The sequence below is a fragment of the Protopterus annectens genome, chromosome 17.part0, assembly GCF_019279795.1.
Source record: "Protopterus annectens isolate FY-2018-M chromosome 17.part0, PAN1.0, whole genome shotgun sequence".
NCBI classification, from domain to species: domain Eukaryota; kingdom Metazoa; phylum Chordata; order Ceratodontiformes; family Protopteridae; genus Protopterus; species Protopterus annectens.
Genome location: NC_056751.1, coordinates 824,969,379 through 824,982,428, shown reverse-complemented (window position 1 = coordinate 824,982,428; position 13,050 = coordinate 824,969,379). Strand labels below are relative to the sequence as shown.

Sequence of the window (13,050 nt, the reverse complement as noted above, 5' to 3'; positions counted from 1 at the left end):
TATAATAATGGCAGCCCAGGATAGTGGACTACATACATGTTTGCTTACAAAAGCCAATGAAATGTGGGAGAAACAGACAAATGTAGGTTTTATATATATATATATATATATATATATATATATATATATATATATATATCTATATATATCTATATATCTATATATCTATATATACATCTATATATATATATATATATATATCTATATATCTATATATAAATATATATATGTATATATATATATATATATATATATATATATTTATATATATTTAAATATATTATATCTATATATATATATATATATATATATATACACACACACACACATATATCTTTATATTTGAAAGGGTCGTACATCTTGTTGCCTGGGTGATGCATTTATTGCAGAGGGCCTGTACATTGAAAGGTACAATAATGTGGCAAGATTCATTAGGGATCATGCAAACACTAGAATGTAGAAGTAGCTGAGAAGCACTGGAAAATGTTTTTTTTACAGAGAATGAAGTGTACATCACGTGGGACCATCCATTACCAAATGTTCTAAATACAGAAGAGAAAATCAGATATAGCAGCACATGAAAAATGACAAAAGTTGCACCGATCATTTAAATTGCTACACCCAGTGATTGCAGTGCCTTACGTACTGAGAGACGCAAAATTATAAAATACCATTATTTGCAGGCAGAAATAAGGGCAATGTGGAAGAAGAATACCCAGACAGTTTCAATAGTAGCAGGAGCAATTTCTGGGCACATTGTGGTTACTGTGAAGAACACTTCTGGCTAACATCAAAGACAAACAATATTAATTTCATGAACTTTAATCAAACCCTGATTTAGGAATGGGGTCCATTCCTGTCACGGTATTAGAAACCCAAAAAAGGAGAAATTAAACTGAAGAAAAAATAACTGGGATTGGTTAATAACAAAGGAGGATAGAATTTTCCTTTACTGGCTACAACGTAATGCCAAAGAAAGATATAGTTAATAAAAAAAAAAAGATATTCATACCCATCATCTGCAATTTTCAATCTGTCCTCATCTGAAGAATCTTCACTCGAAGAAATGATAGCTTTTGATTTGATTTTTCCTTTAACTGAAAGTGGCAGGCGTTCAACTGGTTTAGGCTGCATGAAAACACGTAAATAAATAATCAAATAGAAACATTTAGCATAAAATCAACATTTGAAGATTGAGCAGTTACTGCAATAAAAAATTAAGTAAAGATTATTGATTTACAAAATATACTTATTCTTGCAAGTGAAATTTCAAAAGTTACAAAGCAATACCACCATGACACAATCTCTTAAGTACTGCTTACACTGTTAATGCCCAGTCTAGCCTATTAAACAGAACTTGCGCAGAAATGAGCTACATAAAAATGTACTGGAAAATTACTGGCTTGACTTAAGAAGTTTACACAGTTCAGCAAAAAAACAGGCTCTTCCGTTGTGAAAAGTAAAGGTCTTTACACCATATAATTTGCAGCTCTGTGAATAAGCAAGGTGAAGTAACAGCCACTTAAATCATTAGTCATGTATCCAATCTCTAATGTAACTCTGGACCTTCAATGGCTTCTTAATGAGTAAGGCGGTCACTCACTGTTGAGCATTTCTCAAAGGAAGTACTCTTTGGCTAATTCATTACTCCGTGACTCTACCTCTACTTATTTGGCTATTATCAGCATCACTGGAAGAAAGCCTACTAAATAGGTGAGGTGGACCCTGCCCTCACTTCTTCCCCAAGGCAGGTAAAAGCAGCAGTCAAGAATTTACACTATGATGCATGAGAGGAGTCACTAGAAAGTAGAAGAGGCCCACACATACCAAAGAGAGGACACCTACCATGCTGAATGAAAAAAACCCTGAAGATCGGGAGTTAGAAAAAGGCCCCTAAGTAACTAAATCAAAAAATAAACCAATATCTAATAAACCAAAATATAGCATAAAGAAAACAGAAATGGAAGCTATGAAAGATGGATTTATTCACAAGTAACCCTTGGCTGGTGTATTCAATGAAATGAAGGCACTGTCCAAGGAAATCAGTTTTAAGTGCAAATAAATATTTAATGTAGCTGTGTTTGTTGCTTACAAACTTCTTTCTTGAGGACTCCCTCTCAACAAGGTATTCACAGCTGAAAGAAGTACTATGATGCATTTACTCCGATAGGAGGAAAATGGACAGCATTCTCTTATTAAACGGGTCCACTAAACACTACCCTTCCAAGCTTCACAGTTTTAGAGGGAATATCCTTCCTGTGGTGCTTAGAAACCATATGGGCAGTACAACAGGCAGCAGCAACTTGGATATCCTAAATGAAACAAAATTCCAAAAGAAAGACACTAAAAATACAGCACTGGCAAAAAGGCACCCAGCAAGACTTGAATTACACTTACTTGATAGCAAAGTGAGTCAATATGTCTATGTAAGCTGTCATTAATTGCAGCCAACATTCTACCTCCCTCAGTTAACCCTGTTCTTCCCGACTCATGCCCTCCTGACTACCTGTCTGTATTCCCTTTCCACCAGACATTTCATAAGTTCACTCTGCAGGTCTACAACCCTCACTCTGAAGAAATATTTTTGCATTACCAGGGAGAAGCAGGTCACTGCATTCTACTAACACCCACTCTTCCCTTTTCTGTCCTACCTATTCAGGATAATAACCTCTTGACACATACGTGACATGATAATGTATAACCATATCATTTTATCCATCTCTTTCCTAAACAACCAAGTGCTCTAGCCCTCCAGAAACTGCACTTCGTACACAAAGTGTGGGCTGTCTACAGCCTGGGAGACTGGGCTTCTCTTTCCTTCTGGTGTATATTCTTCTGCGATTACACTCCAGCATTTTGCAGTCTGCAAACACTGCCTCTTGACTCTGCTCAGTAGTCCAATGTATGTCTTTTGGCTTTTCCCGGTTAGGGGTCGCCACAGCGGAAATCCGGTCCGCTAATGATTGGCAGTAGAGATTTACGTGCTGGCTTGCCGGACCTAACGCACAACCTTCAGCGAAGGAACGCTCTTTCATGCATGTCGACACACAGAAGACGCTCTAACTGAGAATCGAATGTGCAACGTCTAACTGTGAGGTGACGCTACCGCAGCACCACCACCGCAGTCTGCTCAGTAGTCCAATCCGAATGTGAAACAAACTTCCAGATCATTTTACTGCACTGTTGCCATCAGTTCTACTCTCCCAGCTGACAATTCACAACACGGCTGCTGTAGATCAACTGTGGTACGCAAGTTTATACTGTGTTATATAAGAAGTACGGTTTGCCATGTTCCATTTAAATGACACCGTCCCTGTCACCACAACTCACCATGTCTTATCATTCAAACTTGCAAAAGTCTAGTTTTTTAATTTTAATCCTACTAGCACAACACTTCATATTTTCCTAGCACTAATTTATGTAGGACTGAGGTAAAGACCTCAGTAAGTTCAATAACCCACTTATCTATATAGCTATCTACTGGTACCCCCACTTGTTACTCTGTAAAAAAGAAAACACGCCCTACCCAGAAGATTCTTCTAGTACTTCCTACTTTCCTGCTACCACTGTTAAGTTAACAGACCTGTAGTTCACAAAAAGCAAAAAAAGTCATGTTGGATTACCTCAATACTAAGAATTACTGTCCAGTAAGGCAAAAAAACACTGGAAAATGATTTTCCCCTCCAACACAAACTATAAACATGCTCAAAACACTGATCAAAAACACATCAACAAACTGAGGCGCTGTGACACTAGTAGCACAATGGGAACTAGGAAGGAGGTGGCAACCTAAAAACCCTGACTGCTTAGCAGTCAATGTCTCTAGTATACCACCCTACATATTACTGAAGGCATACCACTTCTTGACAGGTCTGCAGTTAAAAGGATATTTCCAGCACTCCCCTGGATAAGATAATCACCCTTGCTGTTTCCTAGTCCTCATGACACTTCTAAAAAGGTCAGTAATCCACAGAAAGCCACCATTATGGGATCTGACATCCTCCCCTAAGAGAATCCAGTTCCCCTTTCAACTTATTTTCTCTAATCTGGGATCAAGTTCAGTGCTCTTCCCACCCTGCCCTATGTCCCACCAAACATGCAACCCCCATGTGCTCTTTTTTAACACAAAGTATATACTCAATGCATTTACTTTTTCACAGTCATTTGTGATCTGCCTCTCACTTTGCTCAGCCTGGCCAGTTCTGCCACTTTCTTCTTTTTTTTCTGTTACACCCTTAAAGAAAAGCACCGCTGTGTTAAGCAGTTAACATAAAATGTAACTGTTTGGAGTACATTTACTGTTGCAGTCCTGATGTGGGGCATATACTGTCTGCAGGTAGACTGTGGTTGACCAGACGTCCATGACTACACCCTTACTAAGAGGCTTTGGCTGACTTCTCCCACTACAATGCACAGCGGTGACATACAGGGGGGTGCACTGGCTGATATCATTAAAAGATTATTTTTTGTCCTGGCTGTGCCAGGAGGTTGTCCCAGTCTCAGACCATGAGGAGATCGGGGGGGGTATAACTTTTAGTTATGTACTTACCATAACTTTAGATGTATGGGATCCATCTCGCCTACATTCAATACATATGGGTTCGGAGCCGATCCTCGGCTCCGACTCGGCACCGAATACAATAGAGCGTAGTCTCTTATTGGCTGAGCTATTCTATATCCCAGGATGCACCACCACTAGTTCCCCAGATCTTGTTTGTCCGCACTCATAGACACAGAGACATACCATTAGAATAACATACTCAGGTCTTTCAAGAGAGGAAAAATTGGATTTAGACTCGACCGGTCTCTCCTGATCTACGAGGCAGGGGGATGGAGGGTGGGTTATAGGAATGTAGGCGAGATGGAGCCCATACATCTAAAGTTATGGTAAGTACATAACTAAAAGATGTAATGTGATCCTATCTCGCCTACATTCAATACATATGGGACAGCGTCCCTAGCACCTTATTCCTGGGAGGCTCACTGGAAAACACTCCTGAGAACTGTGGAACCGAAGGAAGCTCGACCCCTGGATGCCACATCCAATTTGTAGTGAGAAATGAAAGTATGTGAGGATGTCCACGTGGCAGCCGCACAAATATCATCAATAGAAAGTTTAGAATGAAATGCTGCTGAGGTAGCCATAGCTCTAGTGGAATGAGCTTTAATTGGAGCTATGAGTTTTCTATTCGAGGATGTATAAATATGAGTAATGCAGTCCCTGATCCATTTAGCAATAGTGACCTTAGTGACCGCATTACCTAATCTGTTATCAGAGAAAGACAGAAAAAGCTGGTCTGACTTTCTGTTTTTTTGCGTCCTATCCAAATAAAAACGCAATTGTCTGTGGACGTCCAAGCAGTGAAAGACGTATTCAGACCTATCTGAAAATTTGGGAAAGAAGACAGGAAGTTCTAGTGACTGTCGAAGAGCCAATTTAGAGCAAACCTTTGGGACAAAGGATGGATTTGGTCTGAGGGACACTCTGTCTTTGTGAAAAACCAAGTATGGTGGGTTAATACACAAGGCCTGGAGCTCTGAAACTCTTCTAGCTGAAGTAATGGCGACCAAGAGGGCAGTTTTCCAAGAAAGGAACTTTAATTCACAGGTAGCTGCTGGCTCAAAAGGGGACGAAGTCAAAGCTCCTAGCACTACGTTAAGGTCCCATGGCGGTGCCGGATGAACAGTAGGGGGACGTAACAGCCAAGCTCCTTTAATGAAAGCCTTACATACTTGTTGCTCATTAAGGAAGGATTAATACATTCATGAAAGTTAGAGATAGCTGCCAATTGTACTTTAATGGTGGACACCGAAGACCCTTGGTTAAATAGAGTGGCTAAAAACTTTAGCACCTCTGACACGGAAGCTGTCACTGGATCCACTCGGGATTGGGCCCAGATGGCAAACCTCTTCCACTTATCAGTATATATTTTCTTGGTAGAAGCCTTGTGAGCCGAGGATAAGATGTGCATGACTTCTGGGGCTAAGGAATGGTTTCTCACTACGGTTGGAAGAGGAGTAACCAGGCTGCTAGCCTGAGTGCAGGGAGGGACTGGTGGAGTCGTCCCGACTGATGAGTCAAGAGGTCCGGAAGCTGGTCCAGGAACCAAGGGCCGTCTAATGCATATTTGCGTAGAAAGGGGAACCAGGTTTGCCGAGGCCAGAACGGGGCGATTAATATCATCTTGCTGTTTAGACGAATCGCCTTTTGAATCACCTTCGGAAGAAGGGGAATAGGTGGGAAGGCATACAGCAGGCCGGAGGGCCAATCGTGGACTAGAGCGTCCTTGGGTGTCACCCCCGCAGTAGGAGTCAGGGTGAAAAAGTTTGGACATTTCGCATTGAGGGGACTCGCGAAAAGATCGAAACAAGGGATTCCCCACTTCGAGAAGATCTGTGAGGCTATCTTGTCGTTTAGAGACCACTCGTGAGGAGAGAGAATAGTTCTGCTCAATCTGTCGGCTATCACGTTGGACTTCCCCGGAATGTGCGTTGCCAGTAGGTAGCGTTTGGTAGCAATCGCCCACTCCCATACTCTCATGGCCTCCCTGCAAAGAGGGTAGGACCTGGTTCCTCCTTGTTTGTTCAAGTACCAGACAACCGACATGTTGTCGGACTGGATGGCAATCACGGCTTGGGGAAGGTGGTCGTGTAGAGCTTGCAATGCTAATAGCACCGCCCTCATCTCCAGAACGTTGATGTGAAGAACAGACTCGTCCGGCGCCACGTGCCTTGAACCGACCTGCCCAGACAATGCCCCCCACCCTGTCCGGGAGGCGTCCGTAGTCAGCGTGGCGGCGGAAGTGGGGAACAAAGGGTTGACCATTGAGGTTGGCGGTTACCAGCCACCAACGAAGGTCCTGCTTGCATTTGTCTGTAATCAGTATTTGGTGGTTGAGAGGGAGATCCTGGTAAGACCACTGAACTGACAAAAGCCACTGTAGAATCCTCATGTGCAGCCTTGCAAAGGAAACCATGAGAATGGCGGCCGCCATGGAGCCTAGTAGTTGCAACACCATACTTGCTGGGGCCCAACGTCTTTTGAGTAGAGTCCGGACCTGATTTTGAAGAGTCTCTATTCTTTCTGCAGGAAGGAAGACCCGCATTTGTCTTGTATCTATTTCTGCTCCAATGAACAGAATACGCTGAGATGGCTGCAGCACTGATTTTGACCAATTGAAGGTGATCCCTAAGGAACTGCCCAATTTGATAGTGGCTGTTAGATTCTCTAAAAGTAGATGCTTGGAGGTGGCAGTTAGGAGCCAGTCGTCTAGGTACGGAAACAGCTGGAATCCTAAACTCCTCAAGTGAGCAGTCACTACTGCCAAACATTTGGTGAACACTCTGGGGGCTGAAGTGAGACCAAAGGGCAGAGCTCGAAACTGGAAATGACTGTCTCCCAGGCTGAAGCGTAAGTGTCTTCTGGGCCAGTTTATTAATATGTGGTAGTAAGCTTCCTTGAGATCTATGGAGCACATCCAAACACCTTCTTCCAACAATGGAAGAATGGATTGTAAGGTGACCATCCGAAATTTGGACTACTTTACGAATCGGTTGAATTTGCTGAGAACCAAGATGGGTCACCAGTCCCCAGTCTTTTGGCACCAAAAGAACCTTGAGTAAGTCCCTGATCCGGCTTGGTCTGCGGGGACAGGTTGGATGACTCCTTTTCAGCAGTTTTGACACCTGAGGCTGCTAGAACCCGCTGACTGGGTGGAGGGCGGGATCCTTCGGGTTGGTGGGGATGGTGATCTAAGGGAATGGTGTATCCTCCGGCAATTATTCAAGCACCCATTGGTCCTGAGTAATCTGTCTCCAGGCTTCTAGGTGCTCAAACGACCCCGACTGGCTCGGAGCTGCACAGTCGGGCACTCCTTCAGGGATGTTGGAAGGAGGGAGAGCCACGAAAGGACTCGCGGTCTCCAGTGTTGCGAGGGCCTCCGCCGCCTCTGGGACGGCGTCTTCCAGAAAAATTTCCCCTCCTCTGCCTCTAGAAGGGGAGTCGTTCTGCTGTGGCGAGTAAGGCTTCTGAGATTTTCGAACCACATCTTCCCACCCCTTGAGCCTTGGGATAAGGCCTGAAGGGAGTGGAAAACCGGCTCCAACAGCAGCCAAAGTCTTACCCTCTTGCTCACAGCGAATCAAGGTGTCCTTTACCTTGGGTCCAAACAATGAGGACCCATCAAAGGGAGCGTCGGCAAAGGAAGACTTGAAAGCCTCCAAAGTGACACAGGCGAATCCAGGCTTGTCTTCGTAGCAACTCCTGTACCCGCTCTACTCGCTCCTTCAGCAGCATACGATATGAGCCTCATGGAGGAGTTAGATAAGGAAGAAAGGGTAGATAACTGGCGCCAACCGACTGGGCTAACTGCTCAGGTAAATTACCGAGAGGGAGTCTGACAGCTCCTTGACCAGATCCCTCTGCAGTCTAGTAAAATGTGCCAAATAATTCAGGGACCTTAACGTAAAGGCCGCTGAAGTCAGGGCGCTTGCCGCCGATCCATACTCCTAGACTCTTTATTAGGAGGATGGACGGACGTCAAGCCTCTGCTACATCTTGCTGGGTAGCAGATGCCACCACCATAGCATCTACTGCCACGCCTTCGATAAAAATTCTTTGTCCGTTGCAGCCGAAAGGAACTTGTTGGGGCGAGCAAGCACCGGTTCCACAGAATCCGGGTGTTCCCACACCCTTCGAGAGATCAAATCCAGAAGCTCATCGAAGGGTGGAGACACCCAGGAGGCGGAGGGCTGAGCCCCAAAGGCCTTGAGGAAGACCGACTCCTCAGCAGAAGGGGGTTTGGACTGCCAGTCGCCTCGTTGTTTAAGGATTTCTAATATGTCCGCGAAGGACACATCATCCGAGGACGACTTTGGGGACCCTTCCGCATCATCGAGGTTGGTATCCGATGTAAGAGACTCATCAGGGGAGTCAACGTGTTTCCTCTTACACAATTTCTTTCTGGGTGGTTCCTCCGAAGGCGCGTCGGAGGAACCTCCAGGAAGAAGGGAACCACCCGTGGGGGTATCCTCAGGCCTAGGGGCTCCGCTGTGAGACAGGGGAACTCCGGAAGCACCAGTTTCCAAATCCATGGAAGGTGGTGGTGAAAAAGTCGAAGTAGCCACAGAAGATTTGGCTAAGGCACTCCTCATAGCATCAAAAGCTGGACCCCCAGAATCCTGGGAAGGTCCAACCCTCGAGGCTACAACGGACGGAGCCCCTGCAGCCGACGCACCGAGAGGGAGGCTAGGAACCGAAAGAATCGGGCCCGAAGCACCCCCCCCCGGGGCCGACAGAGGAGGTCCCCGTTCCGAACCCCGACCCAAGAGACGGGGTAGAAGTAAGAGTCGGAGCAGACTCAATTACTTCGACCTGATCCACCAGCACCAACTCCAACGGCGCCGAGGCTGTTGGAGGAGGAATCGACAACGTAGGACGGGCAGTCTGCTCCAGTACCAACTGGGTCGGAGCCGACATCAATTTGGTAAAGACTGGAGACTGGAAAAGCTTCTGGAGTACCCTGTCTATGTCCGAATCGGACATCCTCGAAGTTCGGGACGAAACCGATCGGGTCCGAGAAGACTTCTCCATCGGCTCCGATAGACAAGGGGACCGGCTCCGTAAAGGTTCCATAACTATCGGCGCCGAGGAAGCTCCCATCACCACTTCAACTTCTCTCGGAGCCGACAAGGGCTTCGGCGCCGAGGGGGAAGTGTCTGAGCATGTAACCCTTATCGGCTCCGAAGACAATGGAGCCGATGAAGGTGACACACCTCTCGATGCTCGAGCTCTCGGCTCCGAAACTGAAGGAGTCGAGGCAGGAGACATCGAGGCAGACCGTTCCACCCTCGGCTCCGAAGTCCGTGGAGCCGAAGGAGAAGCCTGCCTAGATTTTTTTGTTGTCGGTTCCGACGGACTGGTCGGAGCCGACGATTTCTTTTTCCTTTGGGAAGTAGGAGAGCCAGAAGTTAAAGCTTCCTCAAAGGATGGGGCAATCAGCCCTTTCAAGATTAATTTGTTTTTCCTCTCTTGGAGGACTCGAGAGGAAAAAGCGTGACATACACTGCAGGACTCTTGAAGATGTTTAGGCCCTAAACAGTACACACATAGCGCGTGGTCATCTGTTATCGACATTTTATACCTGCACTTAGTGCATTTTTTGAATCCCGAAGGCCTATGTTCTTTAGACATTGTAAGTTCACCAAAAAAAAACGACCACAACAATAAATGACACAAATTTAACAGGGCTAGGCCCCTCTAATTTAAACGGAACCTCCTGTCGACAAACAGACACAATCACCACAGATTACTTCAAAAAAGGCACAAGAAAAACTTCCACACACAATAAAACTATAACAGTATCACAACAGTAGCTGTTAAAACAGCTTTTGGGGAAAAGAGAGAATTTTCAGACAAAAAGTTTTATCTGACTAAAAGTACTTAGCTCAGCCAAGTCCGAGACCACGTCTATGCTCTTGAGCGGCAAACGAAATCTGGGGAACTAGTGGTGGTGCATCCTGGGATATAGAATAGCTCAGCCAATAAGAGACTACGCTCTATTGTATTCGGTGCCGAGTCGGAGCCGAGGATCGGCTCCGAACCCATATGTATTGAATGTAGGCGAGATAGGATCACATTACATCTACCCATTTAAAAACACTAATCTACTTCTTTGGGAAGTAAGGCAATCTAAGATGGCTTAATTTTTAATTATATAAACCTGTTTAAGGATATTTACATTAACAAGGAAAATCATAGCTCACAACACCTACATCACAGCTGTTGAGAGGTACAGTGCCAAGGAAAGGAACAAGACAGTGCTGTCTGCCATCTGAAACTGTTGAGCTCTAGGTCAATGTGAGTGCTTCAAAGATTCATCTGAGTTTGATTCCTGGTATGGAATATATGTACGCCATTAAAGACTTCCACTGTGATGCTTGTGGTTCACCACAAGTCATTAGTCGCTAGACTTAACACAGCTTGCTGTTCAATTCCTGAAAAGGCGATATTATAGGAATGCACCAATGTCACAAACACCACATCATCTAGTTATTCTTATCCATTCGTTAGCTATGTCCACAACCTGAAAGGCAATATGCAATTGTGTGCAGAGGTCATTGTTAATGGAGCCACCTAAACTGAGCCAGAAGATATACAAAACCTATTGGCAGACAAATTCAGGTCTAACTTTACCCCTCTCCCCATCACAGTCCACTCAGGAAATACCTTTAAATACAACTCCTCTTACTATCACTAGGGAACAGGTCCTCAATGCTCTCTCTAAGGCCAAGAACACTACATCAGTTGGCTTAGACAATATCCCAGGATGCCCTCTAAATAGCATGAAACATGACCTATCAGGCCCTCTGGTATCGCTATTTAAGTGTAGCCTCCAAACAGACCACGTCTAATGAATGGAGAACAGCAACAGTCATCCCTCTGAACAAAGGTGGGCCATCTGCAGACCCTGGAAACTACAGACCCATAAGTCTCACTAGTCTAATTTGCAAAGCAATGGAAAGCATCACCATAGAAATGATCAGTAATGACATCGGAAACCTGCAGACACTGGACCCAACCCAATTTGGTGTCGTCAAGGACAGGTCATCCCTACTCAACCTGGTGGACTTCTTTGAGAAGGTCACCAAAGCAATGAATGAGGGCAAAACAGTTCACACTATCAACCTTAACCTGGCCAAAGCATTATGACACAATACCATACTCTGGCACTGTTGACAAAACTCAAGAAGTTAGGCATAAATCCTTGTGACCTGGCGAATAGCTAGATGGCTCACAGACAGAACCCAGGACATCAGAAATGGGAGTCAACCTCTACAGAGGGGCCAGTCACAAACAGAGTCCCCTCAGGGATCAGTCCTGGGACTACACCTTTTTAGCATTTACTTCTCTGATGTCAAGGCCAATGTCAAAGGCCTCTGGCTGACTAAACTTTCAGACAAATGCATAACACTATCCTTCAGCAAATCAACCACCCCTAGTAACTATCACATTTACAACACATCCCTAAGAGTTGACCCTGTAGTCAGAGGCTTAGGGACACACAGACGATAATCTAGCCTTTGACTACCACGTGTCTACAGCAGTGAGGAAATCAATCTTCGTTATGCAACTTATAAACAAAGATATGGCATCTAGGTCAAACGAGGTCACTTTTGCACTGTATTCAGCATTCATAAGACCTATAGAATACAATGCTCTATTTGGTATGTGTCTAACCAAGCACATCCAACAACTGGAAGGTTCACAAAGGCTCCTCAATAGAAGAATAAAGGGCATAAATAACATGTCCTATGCAGACTGCCTTAAAGCCCTATCCCTGTATTCTGTCTCCTACAGGGTGTTGATGGGAGATCTATGCCTGGCATACAAGGCATTGTCAGACCACACCCTGACAAACCTCCTACATATCTGCAAAACCAACAGTGCCATAATTACCTGTTGTGAAAACTTAAAACCTTGCCTGTGATATAGACAGGACCTGCTGGAGAAAGTTGCATGTATTACAAAGACTTCCTCTTCTCTGCAACAGGCTCCTCATTAACGTGAAGCAGAGTTCCTCCATAACCAAATTCATGTGCATCTTGGACAGCTGGATGGGAATAGGAAATTCATTCCCAGTTTGGCACCTACATCTCTAATGGACACAGGCAGTCTTTAAAGGGTTCATCACCCAGGCCCCTGCTTGCAAATGCTTCAACTCCCAAGCTCCTGCTTACACTTATCGAGTGTACGAGAGCTTTCAGATATTTGAGATGCATGGATAGGCTTTAAAAGGCCCTAGTGGTCGTTAGCCTAGTACACACCTATGTACCTAACATACAGAGGGAATGACCACGGACTGCAACAGTGAATAGACTTTAGCATCCACATTTATGGAAAGTTCCTAGCACAACTGTACTATGTTTACTGTACTACTCACTGTTGCAGTCCTGATTATAGAATGGCAGATTTGGCCATAAGTGGGTATCACAACAGACCTTACTTTTAAGAGTACTGCTAGGAAGAGTGTGTTGGGTGGAAAAGGAATA

General features: G+C 44.8%; 1 protein-coding gene across 1 annotated transcript in view; it reads right to left on the bottom strand.

Moving 5' to 3' along the window:
* Positions 1-13,050, bottom strand: part of CTR9 (CTR9 homolog, Paf1/RNA polymerase II complex component) — a 1,518,941-nt gene that overhangs the window by 133,416 nt on the left and 1,372,475 nt on the right. Inside the window, exon 24 of the mRNA XM_044059132.1 lies at positions 1,013-1,128. Coding sequence (XP_043915067.1) covers positions 1,013-1,128 — 116 coding nt within the window. The remainder of the gene's footprint in view (positions 1-1,012; positions 1,129-13,050) is intronic.